The following is a 19,460-nucleotide window of genomic DNA, read 5'->3' on the forward strand; positions in this document are numbered from 1 at the left end:
TCTTGGAAGTGCCTGAAAATGGGAGGCAAAGGTAGTGAAGAGAAGACTTAGCATCTCTACACAGAACTAACTGATCTTCAGTCCTGGAGGAGACTTGGCATCATGTGTGTATGTGTGTATACATACATGTACAGACCTAGGTATGTTTGTGTTTCATATGAAGATTCAGCTTGGGGTGTGTGTGAGATCTGTTTTACTAATAAATGCCAGCTGGAATGTTTGCATTAATTGCCTCTGCAACAGTAAATCTGCCAAAGTCTAGGGCTACTGTTTTCCAACAAGGGGTGTGGGGGGGGGGAAATCTCCTCGCCTCCTCCAGATGCTCGGCAAAAAAACTCAAGGGGAACTGAGACAAGGGCATGCCTGGCAAACTCACATTAGAATTCTTGACCTTGGCTGTGGCAAAAGTCTTTTAATTTGTCCTTGAGCCCAGGACTGGGTCCTAGAAGGGGTTCTCTGTGATTCCCATTTTTCCATAAATAAGAAAAATGGTCTAGTCCTAGCAATTTTCAATCAGTTTCTCTTGTGAGTAGCTACTGGTATTTACATGAGAAATTTGCCTGCCAGAGCCCTTTTTGGGGCACTAGCAAGATGAACTGCTCTGGTAGCCAGCTGAACTGTGAAGCATCAGGGTACCAAAGGGTAGGCTTCCCCTGGGAACATCCTGGCAATAGCTCCCTTTCCTTTTGTATCAGGTGTTAGACTTTACTGAAACCGGGCAGGTACACCTCAACCTATTACGAAGTGCTGACCCTGCCAGTGCCGATGGTGAGGCAGGTCAGAAGGAGCCGAGAGGACTAGAGGTAGACGCAAGGTGCACAAGATGCAGCTCTGTAGACATGAGACTTAATTAGCTCTCTTTGTGGAATGACTTCTTCACTTACCTGACTTGTGCTGTTAGGACTTGAAGTGGCCAGGATTACTCGAAAGAGCACAAATGTCATTGAAATTAATGACCTGTCCTGCAATGTGTGAACTTCACCAGACCTTCAGTAGAAACTAGACAGGCTTAACTAACCCCTCTAGCTTTCTGGCAACACAGCTCCCCTTTTCATTCTTTCACGTACACAATGGAGGCGAAAGAAACCTGACGAGGAATCCTGGTTGCCAGGTTTGTTGTTCAGATGAACTCAGAAGCATGTTCTCCTGCCATGATTATCCAGGGGTCCCAGAACCATGGCTAATGCAAGCAGTGGGATCTCCTATGGAAAACTCAGCAACCCCCTGGCTAGCGCTGTGCTTGTCTCCTGTTGTTGCAGGTCTAAATAGCTATCTGCTGCTACTAATACAGTTGTACAATCTGTGAAGCTGTGATCAGTAAGCGTTGTGCCAGGTATAGCCAAACTACGCTTGGCTAGATGGGTGCAGCCCTGAGCTGGGGTGGCACAGGTAACGCCCGTGTGGCAGCACCGAGCTCGGGACCGGCCGCCTGCCTCCTGCACCCCGCGCCCTCGAGTCTGGCCAGGAATGTGTCCGTGCTGGTCTTTGCTGAGATTTCCCAAACTCTGGCTGGTTTTCCTGCTGTGACCTGGGCTTGCCTTGAGCTGCATTACTGCAGCAATGCCGCGCCTGAATCTGCAGATCTGGCAGGCGATGCATTTCTTCGGCTGGAGCACAGTGGTGACTTCTCTGACAGTGGTGTAAGGCAGAATTGCTCAACGCTGGCGCTTTTCTTGCCTTTGATGTTGTGAGACTTTCCGGGCAGGGTGATTGCATCGCCTGGTGTCACCTTTCTGCCACTGTGGGGAATTCCCAGGTTTTGTGCAAGACTTCCCCTTTTAAAGCCCCTGTCTTTGCTTGCCCCATCCTCCTCTTGGGTGACTTCCAGGCTCCAGACATGGGGCTTCCTAAAGCTCGTGCCTCTGCCGTGCTTTTGGTGCTGTCTGCTCTGGGGACCTGTGCCCTGGACAGCTACATCGCAGCCGTCTATGAGCACAACGTGGTCTTGTCGGAGGACACTGAAGTGCCGGTTTCTCCTGAGGAGGCCTTGGTGCTGATGAACAAAAATATGGCAATTTTGGAAGCAGCCATCAAAGAAGCAGCCAGACAGGTATTATGACAGAGTTTGAGACATTAATTTTGGTAAACACTGACCATTTATTAATTTTCTTAATGGTCGTTTTTGGGTTTGTATGTTGGTACCAGGGTGCCCATATCATTGTGACTCCTGAAGATGGCATTTACGGCTGGGTCTTCACAAGGGAAACAATATACCCTTATCTTGAGGATATCCCAGACCCAGAGGTGGACTGGAGTCCATGTGCTGATCCTGGAAGGTATCGTCCCTGCTGTGCACGGCGGAACGGTCCGATGGGAAAGACAGCTGCCTTTAGGAGTGGTTGTTGATAGTTTTAAATGTCTTGGAACAACTGCTGTGAAATGAAGGCAGGTTAGACATCATGTAGTTGCCATAAATACCTTCAGACAACTTCCTTCATCATTTTTCTCTGTCATTTTTTTCTCACTGTAATTCTTTTGATTTTAGTTAGTATACTCATAAAGGCTGAGATTTATTTAAAAGAAAAACAAAAACTTACAGAATCTACATGGCAATAATGTATTCATGCATGCTGTAGAAAATGTTTACAATGCAGAAATATTGGGAATATTTGTGAATGTAATAACGGCTACTACTGAAACAATATACTGCACAATTTCAAATTTATATTTTTGAATCGTGATGTGGTAGCCTTTTTGTTCTGTTATTTTCCTTAATAAATTGCACCATTTTTTGAGACTGCAATAATCAGTGAAAGACAACGAAATGCACCATAGAAGAAACAAATCGTAAGCTACCTCAGCACAGCAGCTGAATCAAGAGCTGAAGCAGAAAGCTGAGATTAGCCCATGTGTCGGTCTAACATCAACACTGTACCACACGCCAGCAGCAGAAGGGAGACTCGAAGGTGCAAAGCTTCATTTTCACTGCGAGGAAACCCCTGTGTTCCTCACTTATCTAACGTGAGTGAAGCTGGAGTTTCAGCACGCTAAGCTTTGAAGCACAAACCCGCTGCCTTCTGTTGAATAACAGAAAACGACAGTCTCATATTAGAAATGACTAACTAAAACCTATCATTCTTGTGATCTGTAGTCTTAGTGTTGGCATTTTTATGGATTGACTGGTTTGATGTTTTATTTCCTTTCTTCCTTCCCTGCTGTTTAGGTTTGCTCCCTCACCAGTGCTGGAAAGACTGAGCTGTCTGGCAAGGAATAACTCCATCTATGTGGTTGCGAATATGGGAGACAAGAAGCCCTGTAATTCCAGTGATCCAAGGTGCCCAAGTGATGGTCACTATCAGTACAATACCAACGTTGTCTTTGACTCAGAAGGGAAACTGGTGGCTCGTTATCACAAGGTAAGAGGATTTTACAAAGCTCGGGAAGTGCATGATCCTCAGGTGATTAAAGAGGTGAAACAGAAGCTGCTTCCCAGGCTTAAATGTATTTGTACGTAGCGTCATTGTAGAGCAGGTGTCAGAGGACAGGTGAAAGCCACTGCCTTAAGACATCTTCATTCCTGCTATTCTGAATTTAATAGCAAGTAATTAAAATAAATTAATTAAAACTGCATAAGCCCTCTATTTTTACTGCTTCTCAATAGAAGTGACACATGAGATATTAAAACAGTAATGTCCTAAACTCTTGCTAACTGAATACAAATCCCCTTCACTGGTATAAATCAGAACCACAGATATTTCTGCTTGACTCCTCTTGCAGTGGTATGAATTCTCCTTTTCAAATTAAAATATAGCATGTTCACAAGACATATTCTCCATTACTTGTATTTAAGTGAATCCGCATTATATTCAATATTAGTGTGATTTAAATGGTTTGATTTCTTTTCTAAACTTTTTTTTTCCTCCATTCCTTCCTTTCCATGAACAGTACAACCTTTTTGTGACAGAGAAACAGTTTAATTACCCCAAGGATGCAGAATTTGTTACTTTCAATACATCCTTTGGCTACTTTGGCATTTTCACTTGTGCAGACATACTCTATCATGACCCAGCTGTGGTCTTGGCAAGCAGATTTCAGGTTGACACCATTCTGTTCCCAACCGCTTGGGTTAACACTCTCCCACTGTTGTCGGCAGTCCAGTTTCACTCAGCGTGGGCTATGGGAATGGGCGTCAACTTTCTTTCAGCAAATACGCGCAACTCCACTTTAGATATGACAGGTAATGTGATATTGCTGTAATTGATCTTGTTCTCATGGGCAATGTTTATATCTATGTAGTGCAGTTGACCTGAGCAGAAATTCCCATCAGCTTTAGGCATGCATACACATGTCAACAGGATTAGGACAAGAGAACTTGTACAGATAAAAAGGAAATCAAAATGTGACATGTAAGAACTCAGAAATGCTTAAGTTGACTAGAACACCTTTAGTTATTTGTTAAACGGTCAGTCCTGAGAGTTCAGGCATGTGATTCTTCATCTTCTGACCCTGGTCTTTATCGATGTTTTCGTCATGTGGAGGCCCAAAATTTTTTTTCTCCACTAGGTGGAAACCTAACTCCGAGAAATGTTCTTGTGAGTCCTGCACACATTACTTCTGGGCTGGAGACCTTGTGTCAAGTTTTCTTTGCAGGCTCTGTTTTCACTGAGTGTTTTCCTGAGCAGATGCTCGAAGTCAAGCACAAGTTTTGTGGGCATGTGCTTGCAAAAGTGAGAGAAAACTTACTGGTGTTGCTAAAATGTAGCCCTAAACTTTGCTTTCCAAATAAAAGCATTTTTGGGTCATTCCTTTAGTTCTCAGTCATTGATGACCCTATGTCATGCAACTCATATTCTGTATGGATAGGTTTTACTCTGGGCTTTAAAGATTTATGTATCTATGTAAAGAGCTTGCATAAAGATGTAACTTTTGGTAATATCTTTTCCATACAGATTTTTTTTTTACTTGACAGTGTTACCATTCATTTTAATCAGAAATACTGATTTCTGATGCAGCTAAACTCAATGAGGAATGTATAGCTTCAGCCACTTAAACCATATATAATGGCATATAACTAGCACACTAATCTTGTCACTTACAATATATGAAACATCAGAGTTTGGTCTACTTTCCATTGATTGCAAAAAGCATTAGGTTAGGATTGTAGTCTGTGAAGGCTTAATTTAGTTTCAAAACAATGTGGTAAACATTAGAATAAAATTTGGCACATGTTTAATTAGTGAAGACTGCTTACTTGTACCATACACTTGCTTTCAGATTAAAAGCTAAGCTTTCTGGTGTTATGTGTTTGCAGGGAGTGGTATTTATGCCCCAGGTGGTCCGAGAGCGTATTATTATAATACAGAAACGGAAAATGGTCACCTTTTGGTGACAGAACTGAGTTCACGCCCACATCTGTCTCCTGACTATCCTGCTGCTGTTAACTGGAAATTGTATGCCAGCAGTATTGAACAGCTTCCATCACACGATCACTATTTCAGTGGGGTCATTTACCATGATATCTTCTCTTTCACGGAACTCACTGAACCCGAGGGAAATCGTGCCATTTGCCAGCAGGACCTCTGTTGCCATCTGAGTTACAAGATGGCAGAGAAGCAGAAAGATGACATTTATGTTCTAGGTGCCTTTGATGGGCTACATCTTGTTGAAGGAGAGTATTATTTGCAGGTAAAGGTTTTCTGTTCTTATCTGGACAGTGGGAAGGCTGCAGTACTCTCTTTGCAGCCTATTTGCATTTGTCTCGTTTTTGATTGAGGGGGTTTAAGAGCAGGCATTTTTTAGGCCCCTCTGAAAACATGTTTTCTTCATGATGCATTTTGACTTCATTAGGGGTGTTGGTCCTGCTTTTCCATCTATGTTACAAATGATAAAAGTGAAGACCCTGAGTTGACCCTGTGCTGTAACACTTCAAGGAGGTTTCCATATACGTGTACAAAAGGGAGAGAAGATCGTAGAGTTCTCCCTGTCTATATAGGGATGCTCTTGTCACAACAGAGAGCTGTTTTCTGCTCAGTGGATTGTGCCATCATGCTGATGTTTTTTAGGAAACTCAGCCAGAGCTGAAGTAACTTACCTAGGTCATAAACTATGCCACATCTATGACTAAATGCATACACATTGTGCATGAATGCACACGTAACTTATAAACACGCATGTGTACACACAGACACAGTGCTTTGCTGCAGTGCTGGCAAAGAACTGTCTTTTTACGAAGTTTCAAGTGCCAAGAGCACCCATGGATCCTCTTGGCCTAAATAAATGAGTAGATGTATTGGATAGTTTCTTCATTGTGACAGCTTCTCTTACAATCAAATCCAGCTCTTGACTGTTGAAAGCCTAGCAGCATTTTGCCTTTCTGTACCCTCCTCCCCACAGATATGCACGCTGCTCAAGTGCAAGAGCGCAGACCTGAACACGTGCGGGCAGCCGGTGGAGACTGCGCAGACCAAGTTTGAGATGTTCTCCCTCAGTGGCACGTTTGGCACTAACTACGTCTTTCCAGAAGTCTTGTACAGCGGGGTGCAGCTGGCCCCCGGGGAGTTTGAGGTAATGGGACACCCTTGCGTGTTGTCAGACTTGTAACACAAATGGTGAAAAAGCCACTACGAGACACGGGAGCAACTTAGGAGTTATTAGTGTCCTCTGTTTCAGTAACTGGCTTGAATTCAAGGCAGCTTTATTTCTGCCTGATTTTCCTGGTTGCATTCATACAGCAGGTCCATTTCCCTGTTTCCCTTCTTCCCCAAATCTCCTACAACAAGATCTTGCTCAAGACAGAAGTAGTATAGTTTTTCTCAGACTTTGTGGTATCTCCAAGTGAATAAGAGACTCAGACATGCTTTGCTTTGTCCTTTTTCATGACATTTCTCAACTAGGTCAACATTATATTTTATTTTGTATTTGTCATACAATAGTACTGCTTTGCTGATGTTCCTGTTTATTTTACTTTCCCATAACTAGGTGCTAAATGATGGACGTCTGATAAGTCGGACTAGTACATCGAAGCCAGTTTTGAGTGTAACACTCTTTGGGAGGTGGTATGAAAAGGACCCTCGACACACACAGCAAGCTTCACCATGATTTCACTGCAGATCCTTTAAGATCTCATCTCCTTATTTCTGTAATGCTAATTAATCGTAATTAATCATAATGTTAACTAATGTTAATTACTGTTAATACCCATAATTATAATGGCATTCTATTTCTCAGGTTGCCTTATCTAACAGCATAGTCATTGCATATTGATTTATTGACTTGATTTTGCAGCAAAAATAAACTACTCTGCTGGGCAGTTCTGTATACGTTTTTGTATCAGCTTTTGATTGTCATAGGCTTGACCTTGATCTCACTGGTAACAACAGAATATAATTTCCTCTGACTTTTGTGGTGTAGGATTCAGGAACACACAAGTGGGTTGGGGCCCAATAACAACCCATTTTTAATTCTTCGAAATTTTTGGAGGGGTATTAGAAGTAATTTCCACAGCACTGTTCTGCCCCATCTCTGAACACACACTTTTCTAAACGAGAGAATAATAGAACCTTTGAAGGCCGATGGTTGAACTTTTAAGTTAGCGTTTACTTTGAAAAAGAAAACAAGCCTGCAAACACCATTGCTTCAAAAACAGTTATTCAACTGAGTACATGGTGTAATATGTTATCATGCCATGCCCTAACTTACAGTTGGAGGAGTCTACTTGAATCTTTCTGGCCACAGTTTTAGGGTGTGAAAAATTTCCTTTCCACAAAACTATTGATAACTGTGTCACCTTTTTCAAGCAGTCAGGTGGATCCATATCAAAAATGCTCAAAATGAGCAATTTCGAAGGTGTGTATCAGTCTTCCCGTGAAGTGGTTGCTCATGCTGGTGCGAGGGAGAGTCAGGGCTGTGCAGGCAGGTGTTGGGAAAGGCTGGCGAACAGCTTGAACAGATTGAACACACTGGCACGTGTGTGGGTGCAGGCTCTTCAGACTGTACTTTCTAAGCAAGTGGACCAGATTACTTTGGGTAGTGTGGCTAAGACTTCTATGTACTGTTAATTCTGTTGTTTGTTCTGCAGGTTTGTTTTGAAATAAAAGTACTGTTCACATTTAATCTGACCAACATAATGAAAAATAGACTTGCAGGATGTAAAATACATTGCTTTTAAACAAAGTGAATGTCGTAAAAACTCAATTTTAGTCTCTAGATGTACTAAATTGTAACCCTCTACAATTCATATAATAGAAGTAATGGAAAACACTACTTGTTTGTGGAGAAAAAGTACTGTATCCCTACATTTATATCTGTGCCCTAGGGCATGGTGTCCTGTTACAGTGGAGCAACTTAACTATGTGCTGTTACTAAAAATGAGCAGCTTCTGATTTCCTCACTCCTGCCCGCGTGTCCTCACTGCTTTGCAGTGATTGCACAGTGGCAGGTGTGGTGTGACCCTTCACACAGGCTTCTCCACAGCAAGATTACCCATCGAAGAAGGAGTAGTTTTCCATGCAGTCTCTCCTAGCACAAGAAAAGGAGCAGGACCGCAATCTGAAGACAGACTACCTCTACAGCTAAGCCGATTTAGCATCAAATCGCATCCTGTTTCACAAAAGTAAGTCGGTCCTCAGATAACTGCCGTCCTCAGGCAGTAGCAGAGACGGAGGAGAGCACAGTAGAGGGGTGCGGAGAGTGGACTGGGAGGATGGAGGCATGAAAATTAGAGGGAGCTCTAGGATAAATTTCCTCTTACATTGCCCACAGCCATGTATATCCTGGAGCGCTGTAGTTTTGTTAAGTTTTATTCAGTGGGTTTGTTTGTTTAACTGGAGTTAGTTCCTTGCTCCTGGGTGAGCGCCCAGCTCTGCAGGCAGTAGGCGGTGGTGCCTGCTGGTACAGAGGCAGACAGGGCTGCCTCCATCCTGCCGTACTACTGAAACCCCCCTGTCCTGGCAGTGTCACTGAACTGTGCAGGGCAGTGCCCGTCCCCTGCACTTGTCACTTTTTCTGCTCAGCTCCGCCAGAGTAGTCACATTTCTAGGCTGACTGTTGTCCTAGCTGTTGCTAAACAAGGAAGCGTTTTCTGCTTCCTCCTCCAGACTTACGTCTGATTGTGGTTAATGTGACTCAATGTGTATTTCATTTGCTAAGAAAAACAGGGGAGGAAAAAAGGCTTCCAAGCTACATTACCTCAATTATCACTCAAATCTCTATCGCAGCCTTTTAAAGGCTCATATTTAAGGCTCCTGAATGAGCATGCTGTATCTCGCAATGTATGTAGAGAAGTACTTAGAGGTGAACATTACCAGATGCAAATCAATGTTCCTAATGGTTGAAACCCTTGGTCAGTGCTACTCTTGCAGGGAACTCTCGGGTGCTTGCATTCATCCACATTTCTGTCATTTCTGAGACAGCTCTACAATGACAGTCTGCTATAGCTGAAGGCAGGCAGCCTGTTCTGCTTCCCACTATTCGGAAACCTTTTCCAAATGAGAATACTGCAACTACTAGAAAGTCAAAAAAATGGAATATGTCATAGCAAAAAATGTATTTGAACTGAAGTAAAAGATTAAAAATTAAGACCCCTCAATACACAGCATGTTCCTGGGGACAGGAAAGATGAGCAGAGGAGCAGGCATGCCACTGTGCCTGGTGAACTATCCTGCCCTTCTGCTTCAGGCAAGTGGCAGCCAGACAATGAGGTACTCGATTAATGGCCTGGCTGGTGGCTTACCTGCTTGATTTCAGAGGAAAACATTCCCTCCAGATGCAAATTTTCTGGTGGAAGGCTGTTGGAAAGTGATGTACAGCTAAACAGAAGCAACTGGGAGACCCCCTGGGATAAATGCCAGGGACAATTCTGTTGCTGGCGCGTTAAGTGTGTTACATCTAAGTACAGTGAGATGCTATGTAATGAATTTGGTCTAAAGAAACTCTGGGAAGCAAGCTGCACATAATGGCACATATCACAGGAACTGGGGAATATGAAGACACTAGAATAAAGCAAACAGTTTTTAAAACCCTCAATTTTAGCACTCAAACGTCACAGAAGACTAGCTCCAGGGGTGACACACCCACCTTGCATGTGGGTATCAGAGTTGAGCCAACACAGATAGCAAAAGTGTTGTGCAATCAATGACAGAAAAAAGTATGACAACAAAAATTGTACCATTCTTTCTAACCATGTTTTTAAGAACCTATTTTTCTGTTGGCACAGTTACTCTTGGCATTGCCCAGTTTTTTAGTCCCGTTGAGTTGCAACATCCTTACTGTGTACTGTTATACTTCCCTGTATGTCACCAGCAACCCTTGATTCCAAGGTAATGCTTTAACAGACCAGCACTTCCTCCCTCCCTCTTTTAAAGTTCAACTTTGTCCCTCTCTTCTTTTCTATGTATGCACCTTTTGCACTGTTTGTCCATGACTCAGAGCATTCTAGGAGCTGCGAGGCACCAGCCATGCTCCCTTCCCGGCCTCTGCTGCACGCTGCACTGTTTGCACTCACAGCCCTTCAGGCCCTTGCCTCCGACACCTTCATTGCAGCCGTCTACGAACATGCGGTCATCCTGCCAGACGCCACTGGCAAGCCCGTTTCTCCTGACGATGCTTTGGCCCTGATGAACAAAAACATGGATGTCTTGGAAGGGGCCATCAAGGAAGCCGCCCGGCAGGTACTAGGTGTAGCGGGAGCGTTGTTAATTAGTGTTTTCTGCTCCTGCTGACCCCCCTCGTTATCTGTTGATGGGTGAATTCTTAACGCAGCCTGTTCGTGTCAGGGTGCCCACATCATTGTGACTCCTGAAGACGGCATTTACGGCTGGCTTTTCACAAGAGAAACCATCTACCCCTACCTGGAGGATATCCCTGATCCGGTGGTGAACTGGATTCCCTGCACCGACCCCACAAGGTGATTTCTTCTGCAGGGATTTATGTGGTTTCAAACTGGTGTCTCATGGAGTCATGAGCTGCTCCCAGTAAATGCCTAAGAACTGCTAATGCTTTTGACATGAGGTTAAGTTTCAATTAAAGTTGCATATGAAGGTAAGTTACATGATAAAATATATAGCATGTACATGACTAATTGACTAGGCAACCCTGTTAAAAAAAATGGGTTTTTAATTAGACACTTTAGAGAGAAATTCAAACAATATACAGAATTTGGATTGCTAAATGTAGAGGAAACTTCTCTTTTTTTTGCATTTGGAAAAGCTTTGATGCCAGAATATGCTGCTTCTCATTCTGCTTTCAGCATTTGCACACTATTTTGAATAGAAGTGATTGGAAATTCTTAACACTAATTTTTATTTGCTTTGTTGGTTTGTTTGTTTTTTTACAAATGCTATGTTCATATGTATAAAATACAGCATGCATAAAAGCACACATACTATTTTTTGTGGACAGCCAAGAAATAGTTTCTGAGCAGCTAATATCAGAGGTGATGAGTTCAGTAGTCAAAGTCCAAATCTCTGAGTGATACAAACCCAGAAAGTTTTAATCTTAGTTTTTCACAGTTAAGATAACATAAAGTCCGAATTGCTAGAGTCTGTGCTGTAGAACATGATCTGTGATTCAGATGTCATGTTCCAGCAGGGACATGATAACCTATAGCTGAGCACTGGACTTCAGATCCATAGAGCATGAAATAAGTGCTCAGCCATAGAACTACAGCTGTGGTCCGCCTTTTTCACCGCTGCTTTCTGCACCTGCTCGATGATGAGGTGCTAAGACCATAATATTACATCTGTGAGGATGTAGTTCCTCAACGGTACTGAGGGGAAGATTCACAACGGGGAGAAGTGCAGGATGTGCAACTTTTTACTGAGAGATAAGTAGCTAAAATATACAGAGTCTTTCAGTGAATGTGGGGTGTGTGTGGGGCAGCAGCATGTCTAAGCCAGTCTTTTTTCCAGTTCTTTGCACAGTGAGTTTTTGTGAAGGTGATCTCTGTGTCTCTTCAGTGTCCTAAACCAGGTTTTTCATTAGTGCCTTGCAGGAATATAATGGCCGGCCATCACTGTTTGGCATGCCCTATTCCTTGGTGCTATATATGTATCTTGCATGATGGTCCTCCTTTATGGCCCATGCACACCTTGCAAAGCCATATGCATCACCACTTTGCAGAGGGGGATGTCTGCTCTCTTTCTGGCCTGGTACGGGTGCTTCAGAGGTGCTGCCAGTTTATGGCACATGGCCTGTCACATCTTGGAAGGAATATCCCGCTGCTGCTCATGCCATGGCTAGAGGACTGTGTGCTTCCGTCTGTGGGAGGAGATGATGCCTTGACCACATCAGATGCACTATTCCACAGCTCGACTCTGCTTGGTGTGTCGAGGGCCCAGAGCTACGGTCCTCAGGTGCTGCTATACCAGACGCTAAGATATTCTCCTGTGTGGCACCAAGTTTGTCTCTTCCTCCACCCAGCGATTCCTCTCCTGCCCTTTCCCAACCTTAGGATTATCTGCTTGCTGCAGAGCACATTCTGGGTGCTGAGGGGTGCTGGCAGGCAGCCCAAGGGCGGCATGTCCCTCTGGATGCTGATGGGAGGGCTCCAGGACCTGCCCCAAGGTGTGGGAAGCAACCTGAGGGAGTGTTTCAGCCACCCTGTGAATCTGCATGCCCTGCCACAACCGCAGGATCAGAGGTGCTGCTGGCATGCCCTCAGCACTCCAGTGATGGACACCACTGACAGAACAGATTTTGTTAGACTTTTTTTCTAAAATGCATTAGATTTGCTCCAGCACCAGTGCAGGAACGACTCAGCTGCATGGCCAGGAATAACTCCATCTATGTGGTTGCAAACATCGGGGACAAGAAGCCGTGTAACTCCAGTGATCCCAGCTGCCCCAGCGATGGTCGCTATCAGTATAACACTGATGTCGTCTTTGACCCGGAGGGGAAACTGGTGGCTCGTTACCACAAGGTAAAGTAGCCTTGGAAAGTCAGGAGCTATTTTTCCACTACTTCCAAAATGTCTCCACTTGGCAAGAGAATTAAATGCCAGTCATTGTCACACGGCAGATTTTTCTTCTGTTTATAATTTAAAAGAATCTCTCTCTTGCTGTGAAGTGTTGACTCCAAATTTGCATTTGTTGTCACGTTTCTCAAAACAGACTAGAATGAAAAATGATTCTGCAGGTCCAGTTTAGTGGCATATGGTTTTGGTTGACTCCCTCAGTTCATTAACTCCCTATTACTGGAAATCCTGCTGCTTAAGCAGCTTTAGTTTTCAGTGCTGGGTTTTCACCAGAATACCCCTTCACGTTCCAGGATTTTAAAATGTTCATCTGCATCTCGTCTTAGATGAGTAGTCTCATTTAAGGAAGACAGGCCCTTTCCTATAGAGGCTTTTTTTCTGATGATGTTTCAGCACAGTTTTTGCATAATGGGAATTATCTGGACAAAACTATGGACCTAAGCTGGGTGTAAAAAGAGATGAGGGCATTGAAACATTTGCACCCAGTGAAAATACCTTCTTTCAGTTTTATGTGCCTACCTGCAAGCTTCATCAAAGTTGTCTGAGGGTCGTGTGCCAGATATCATGCCGATGTGGCTAGACCAAAGTCAGTTGTTTATTTAATGCACTTTGGGCCCCGTATTTCGCCTGGTTCCTCAGAGACGATGCCAAGATATTTCTTTGTGAGCAAACTGGGTGAGGGGGACACTGATAATGCGAGTCTCGTCCCCCGTTTGCCAGCCTGGCACAGCCCAGGCACTGAGTTACAAGTTCAGTAAACTTGAACCTCTTTTCTGGCTCAGTGGCACGTGTTTATTGTCCAGGCCACCTGGAGATTAAAGGACTCTTCTAGTAAATGTGAATGCGAAGGAAGAGGAGACCTTATCGCTCTCTACACCTACCTGAAAGGAGGTGGTAGCGAGGTGGAAGTTGGTCTCTTCTCCCAGGTAGCAAGCAGCAGGACGAGAGAAAATGGCCTCAAGTTGTGCCAGGGGAGATTTAGATTAGATATTAGGAAAAATTTCTTCACAGAGAGAGTGGTTAGGCATTGGAACAGACTGCCCAGGGAAGTGGTGCAATCACAGTCCCTGGAAGCATTCAAAAAACGTGTGGATGTGGTGCTTGGGGACATGGTTTGGAGGTGGACCTGGCACTCAGGTTAACAGTTGGACTTGATGATCTCAGAGGTCTTTTCCAACCTTAATGATTCTATGATTTTATGAAAAAGGAAAATGTTGGAAAGCTGAAAATGTTACAAACTTGGATTTTTCTGTTGGCTGAGATCATCTGCCTTCCCCCCATCACCACCACCTTTGCTTTCTTCTCCACTCTGCCGTCTCCCTGTACTGTCTCATGCTTCCTTCTGGTGCTGTGTTCTTCCAGTCCTTCTGTGCATCTCCACACCAAGGTCACCAATCCTGTCTCTTGGCACCAGATCCTCCATGCTCCTGTTCCATTATTATTTCTCTTTTGTGTGTCTTTCAGGTCACTGGAATTATAAACTAGGTGGGGAGACTGGAGAGATTATTTTTATGGGAGTTGCAGGTGGCTGACACCAACAGACCTGCAGATAGCCGCTTGCTTTCCTAGCTAGATGCCAGAGCAATATGTGTCTCCCCATATCCATCTTTTGGGCACTATGGTGGTCATACAATTTTAGCTTGACTTCCTACATGTGAAGGCTTCAAGCACAGATCAAAAAACTTTTCTAGTCATTCTGAACAGTTTTAGGGAATGACTTGAGGATATTGCAGTAAGTGCCTTTAAATGGTTTCTCTTTTTTCCTTCCCCTACAGTATAATCTCTTTATGTCAGAAACTCAGTTTAATTACCCTAAAGAGCCAGAAGCTGTCACCTTTGAGACCCCCTTTGGGAAGTTTGGCATCTTCACGTGCTTCGACATCCTTTTCCGGGAGCCTGCCGTGGTCCTGGTGAGCGAGTTGCAGGTGGACTCCGTGCTCTTCCCAACGGCTTGGATGAACGTCCTGCCATTTCTGACTGCGGTTGAGTTTCACTCTGCCTGGGCTATGGGCATGGGTGTCAACTTCCTAGCCGCCAATACACACTATACCAGGATGTCTATGGCAGGTAATTAATTCTCACTCTGTCTGAAAAATCTGTATAGCCATGAATCTTTGTTCCCTGTTCTGCAGGGTTATTTTGCAGAGGAATATCATATATTTATTTGGAAGGTGAAGAGTGTCATCACCAAATTTTAAACCTGACAACCCCTGTCCCTACTGGCACCATACAAAGCACAGCAAAACCAGGACAGGCCCATGATACTTGCCTGTGTTGTGTTTTGGATGGTCTCAACTGGTAGATGGTTCTTTTACATCAATTAGCTGAGAATAAAGGAATTCTCAAGCAACTCTCTTCCGTACAGGAGAAACGAGAACTGGGGAGGCCATAAATACAACCATAACATAACATCCTCTGCCTTCGTCTACAATGAGCAGACCTCACCCAGGGAAATAAATGCTACTCTTTGCCAAAGCATGATCTCTGTGTACTGCATTGCTAATGGTCACCTTTGATGAGACTAAAATGTCTGTAATATTTATAAAATAGTGGATAAGCTAGCAGTACGGACAATTAAAAGGACAATATGAAATTTTTTATTATTTTTGGACTGACTACTGCACTGTCCTCAGGGAGCGGTATTTATGCACCAGACGGAGCCAGAACATACTACTACAATATGAAAACTGAGGATGGTCACCTCCTCATTGCTGAACTAGATTCACACCCTCGCCTTTCTCCTACCTCCCCGCCTGCTGTCAACTGGAGCTCATATGCTTTGAGTGTCGAAAGATTCTCACCAAATGACGATGATTTCGGAGGACTCATCTTCCACGACTGGTTCACTTTCACTGATCTCACTAAGCCCGAGGGGAACCTCACTGTTTGCCAGAAGGACCTCTGCTGTCACTTGAGTTACAAGATGGCAGGGAAACGAGAAGATGAAGTTTATGTGCTAGGTGCTTTTGATGGGCTTCATGTTGTTGAAGGACAATACTATCTGCAGGTAATGATTCTTTGGAGGGGAGTACTTATTTTAGGAAGCTTCTTCACAGGGAGAAACCTTCAGCTCTGGGGGGGGGGGGGGGGGGGGGGAAGTCAATGACTTTCCTGTATGCTGGAGTCCCAGTGTCCCATTTGTTAGCAATAAGAAGCAGTTGCTAAAATGTCCAAGCCTGCTTATGTTTAAATCCAACAAATGTAGTGAAAAGGTCTCTAAAATCTTTTAAGTTCCCAGAGTGCACTCGCTATTTTTTTAGCTGTGCAACATTGGCTAAATTTAGGTCCTCTTTTGTGACTATCTGAAGTAAGTGTTCTGAATCTCCTCTGTAATCTTCATCAAACAGTTGCTGTTAAAAAATCAGTTGATCTTTATGAGATGCTCTGAGAATTTAGAGTCACAGAGATGTTATTTTTTTGTCATTACTCAAATCATAGCAATGAAGTTTACTGAAATGGCATATGACTTTTACTGGAAATGTCCACTCTTCCTCTGTTTTAATCAAATGGTTGGGAAGACAGTGAGTTACATCCTGGTTGAATTTGCTTAAAGCCATATTAGAAAACCTTCTTTGCCTCCATAATTAAGTTATCGTGCCAGCAGATTATTGTTTTTTTAGTTACTTACTTCTGTCTGTCAACACAGCTTTTGCATAGCAGTTGGTACAGACTCCAGGATATAGGGGGAGGTCTTAGCCAGCAAACAGCTCATCTAATACATTTAAGAAGGTAGCTGGAATAAATTCAGTTCTTGGTGAGCTCGCTTGGAAAATTTATTTCAGTGATTGTGGAAGCTGCCAGATGGTCTCTACCAGTACTGAATTTTCTACAGAAGACAGGAATTTCTACTCCTCCTTTTTCTCCTCAGTATTTTTTTCATTTCCTCAGAACATACTGAGAGAATCAGATTCTTTATTTCTACTTATTTGCATTTCAACAGGAAGCCATATTTGCTGATGAATAATACTTCTGATGTTTGCAAATGCGCTTCTTCTATCCCCCAGTATCTGACACAGATAGACAAACTCCTCCATCACCTGTCACCAAACCAGTCAACATCCTTTGAACCTTCATAGGAGTGCTAGCCCTATTTCATATTTCTTCATGGTGTCCATAAACATTTATCAGCTGTAACCTGGAGAATTAACTTTAAGGACAAAACATTGCCATTCCTACTTTCCTCTATGTGCTACAACTGCTAACACAAAACTGTAGCAGAGGATGCTGACTTCATCACCTTGCCATATATTCACCAGGAGTTGGATGGAGAACATCAAATTCAGACTTCCCATGGACTACCAGACCATCTAATGAATTATCACTAGCATCATGTACAAATACCAGTAAGAGGACCTGTGTGTATAGTTGCACAATGTACCCATGGGGAGGACTTTGTTTCATTTGCCTGAAATTTCTGTTCACAAACTCATCTTACTAAGACATGTGAGAAGGGAATCTTCAAATGAGAAAACTGGAAATTGGAAGAAGGAAGGGAAGTGACAGGATTCACCTTCAGGGACGAAATAAGGTGCTCTGGCAGCACTTACATCAGAAACTAAGGTTATTTCTAAATACTAAGGCTGTGCAGCTCTAGAATATCCTCAATCAGATCAAGGGTTGAAAAAATAAGCTACAACTAAAAAGGAGTTGCTTAAAGATTATGAAAGAGATCCTGTGACGGTCACCTGCTCTGACACACACTAGCTTTGATGACACAAGGCTTTCCTCCCAGAGTGTTTCTGTCTTGCTAAATACATTGTCTTCTCCTCCCCGCAGATATGCACGCTGCTCAAGTGCAAGAGTGCAGACCTGAACACGTGCGGGCAGCCGGTGGAGACTGCGCAGACCAAGTTTGAGATGTTCTCCCTCAGTGGCACGTTTGGCACTAACTACGTCTTTCCAGAAGTCTTGTACAGCGGGGTGCAGCTGGCCCCCGGGGAGTTTGAGGTAATGGGATGCCCTGGACATGTGTCATGCTAGGTTCTCACAGGGTAGTAATGGAATAAACTGTCTCAAAACAGTCAAAGTGACCTTGCTCATAGTGAATAATCAGATCTATTTAATACCTTTTAATGAAGTCACTAGTTTCAGTAAGAGATATGGTCTGACGTACCTTCTTCCTGTTTTGTCACATCCTTGTGAGCTCTTAGTGTGTTCATATGGGTACTCCTCTAATTATGTCCTTCTTTTACCTTTTTCAATCAGGTATTGAATGATGGGCGCTTGATAAGTAAGACAAGACCAACAAAACCAGTTGTCACTGTGACACTTTTTGGACGGTGGTATGAAAAGGATCATCTGAAACAAGACCCACAATCACCAGCCTTCCCATGATGTTACCATAACTGAAGCTGTATGCTATTAATCTCATGTCCAAATGAGATACAACATCCTCTACTACAACAATTCCAATTATGTATCTTATTTCCAGTTGCACAAACTTCTTATCAATGTGCTTCATTTAGTAATAGTGCAGAAATATTATTTTATTGCTGCAAGCTACTGAGAAATATCTATTCCTATATCATAAGATTACTAATCTTCTATTAGTGCAAAACAGCAGTTGTGTTCCTCTATCAGTTTTCTGGATTGTTATTTTTCTAGCTCTCAGAAAATCTATATTGTGGGCCAGAGGACACATTCTTATTAAAATAGCATTGCTTATTTTATAGTTGCAGATTATTATGAGACCAGTAAATAAAAAGATGTGATTCGTGAAAGATGTGATTCATGGCAGCTCTATACAAAAAAGCTCAATAATGCTTTTTTTCTGATATAAAACTACTTATGCTGACCTATGCAAGTCTGTTCTTTTACCTCACACATTTTTTTTTCCTATTTGCGTTGCTTTCATTTGGTTGCCTTTATGCCATTGGTATACATCGTGTGGCACATGGATTAGGGGGGTTAGATTTCTACTTAAGACCAGCTCCTGCAGATGAGAAGGCACTGTTCACATCTTTGCTTCGTATTCTCCCGCAGCGACCTGTGCTTTGTTGCTGCTGCCGGACCCTAGTGACCTTCCTTCAGCGTTATCGGTGCATGAACATGTGCATGTTCTGTGGCTGTGTCTTTAAGAGTGGTCAGAGACCCCTATTAGTTTAATTTCTCCTTCCTTTTCCCCACACTGGCACCATTCCTGGTCTCAGCATGGTGCTCTCAAGGTCCTCAGTCCCATGTACTTCTGTTAGGGAGCTGGTGAGAAGCTGGGAGTGCAAATACTATCCAGACTCCAGCACTGATTAGCACTGCTGTGCACCATATGACCTTTCCTGTTTTCAGTGTAAATAGGTACTCACATGTGACATAACATAGTGTCATGTCTAACATAATGACATGTTTGTCAAAAGCCCCAGGCAATGTACTCTGACTTAGGGAAGCTCAACATCAGTGCTGCTAGAGCCACGCTCTCTTAAAACCTTGTTCATTGTTGGAGTCAGTTACTGTCTGACTACAGACTGATCCCAGTCTGGCAAAGGATTATCCCGTGTGATCCTCTTCCCATGGGTACAGATTCAGTGCACACACTGTACTTGTCCCACAGGAACCT

At 43.4% G+C, this 19,460-nt stretch overlaps 2 protein-coding genes across 4 annotated transcripts; both read left to right on the top strand.

The window, feature by feature from the left end:
* The first annotated feature begins 3 nt into the window (after positions 1-3).
* LOC104008895 (pantetheinase) lies at positions 4-7,249 on the top strand. Of its 2 annotated transcripts, none has more exons than XM_087777467.1 (8): positions 4-140; positions 1,829-2,050; positions 2,146-2,276; positions 3,164-3,356; positions 3,886-4,177; positions 5,252-5,625; positions 6,334-6,504; positions 6,919-7,249. In XM_087777467.1, exons 2-8 carry the CDS (start codon positions 1,838-1,840, stop codon positions 7,036-7,038), a joined length of 1,494 nt encoding a protein of 497 aa, XP_087633593.1. In that variant the 5' UTR covers positions 4-140; positions 1,829-1,837; the 3' UTR covers positions 7,039-7,249. The 2 variants fall into 2 exon arrangements, with proteins under 2 accessions (XP_087633593.1, XP_087633592.1); XM_087777466.1 differs by having other exon boundaries at positions 40-140; positions 1,260-2,050.
* A 1,141-nt stretch (positions 7,250-8,390) lies between these two features.
* On the top strand, positions 8,391-18,708 carry LOC104008832 (pantetheinase). 2 transcript variants are annotated; one of them, XM_087777462.1, is made up of 8 exons: positions 8,391-8,551; positions 10,366-10,607; positions 10,713-10,843; positions 12,664-12,856; positions 14,686-14,977; positions 15,544-15,917; positions 17,687-17,857; positions 18,116-18,708. In XM_087777462.1, exons 2-8 carry the CDS (start codon positions 10,395-10,397, stop codon positions 18,242-18,244), a joined length of 1,503 nt encoding a protein of 500 aa, XP_087633588.1. In that variant the 5' UTR covers positions 8,391-8,551; positions 10,366-10,394; the 3' UTR covers positions 18,245-18,708. The 2 variants fall into 2 exon arrangements, with proteins under 2 accessions (XP_087633588.1, XP_087633587.1); XM_087777461.1 differs by lacking the exon at positions 8,391-8,551 and having other exon boundaries at positions 10,324-10,607.
* The last annotated feature ends 752 nt before the right edge of the window (positions 18,709-19,460 follow it).

Source organism: Nipponia nippon, unplaced genomic scaffold (genome assembly GCF_047370975.1).
Source record: "Nipponia nippon isolate SJK-2023a ecotype South Korea unplaced genomic scaffold, ASM4737097v1 scaffold_4, whole genome shotgun sequence".
NCBI lineage: Eukaryota > Metazoa > Chordata > Aves > Pelecaniformes > Threskiornithidae > Nipponia > Nipponia nippon.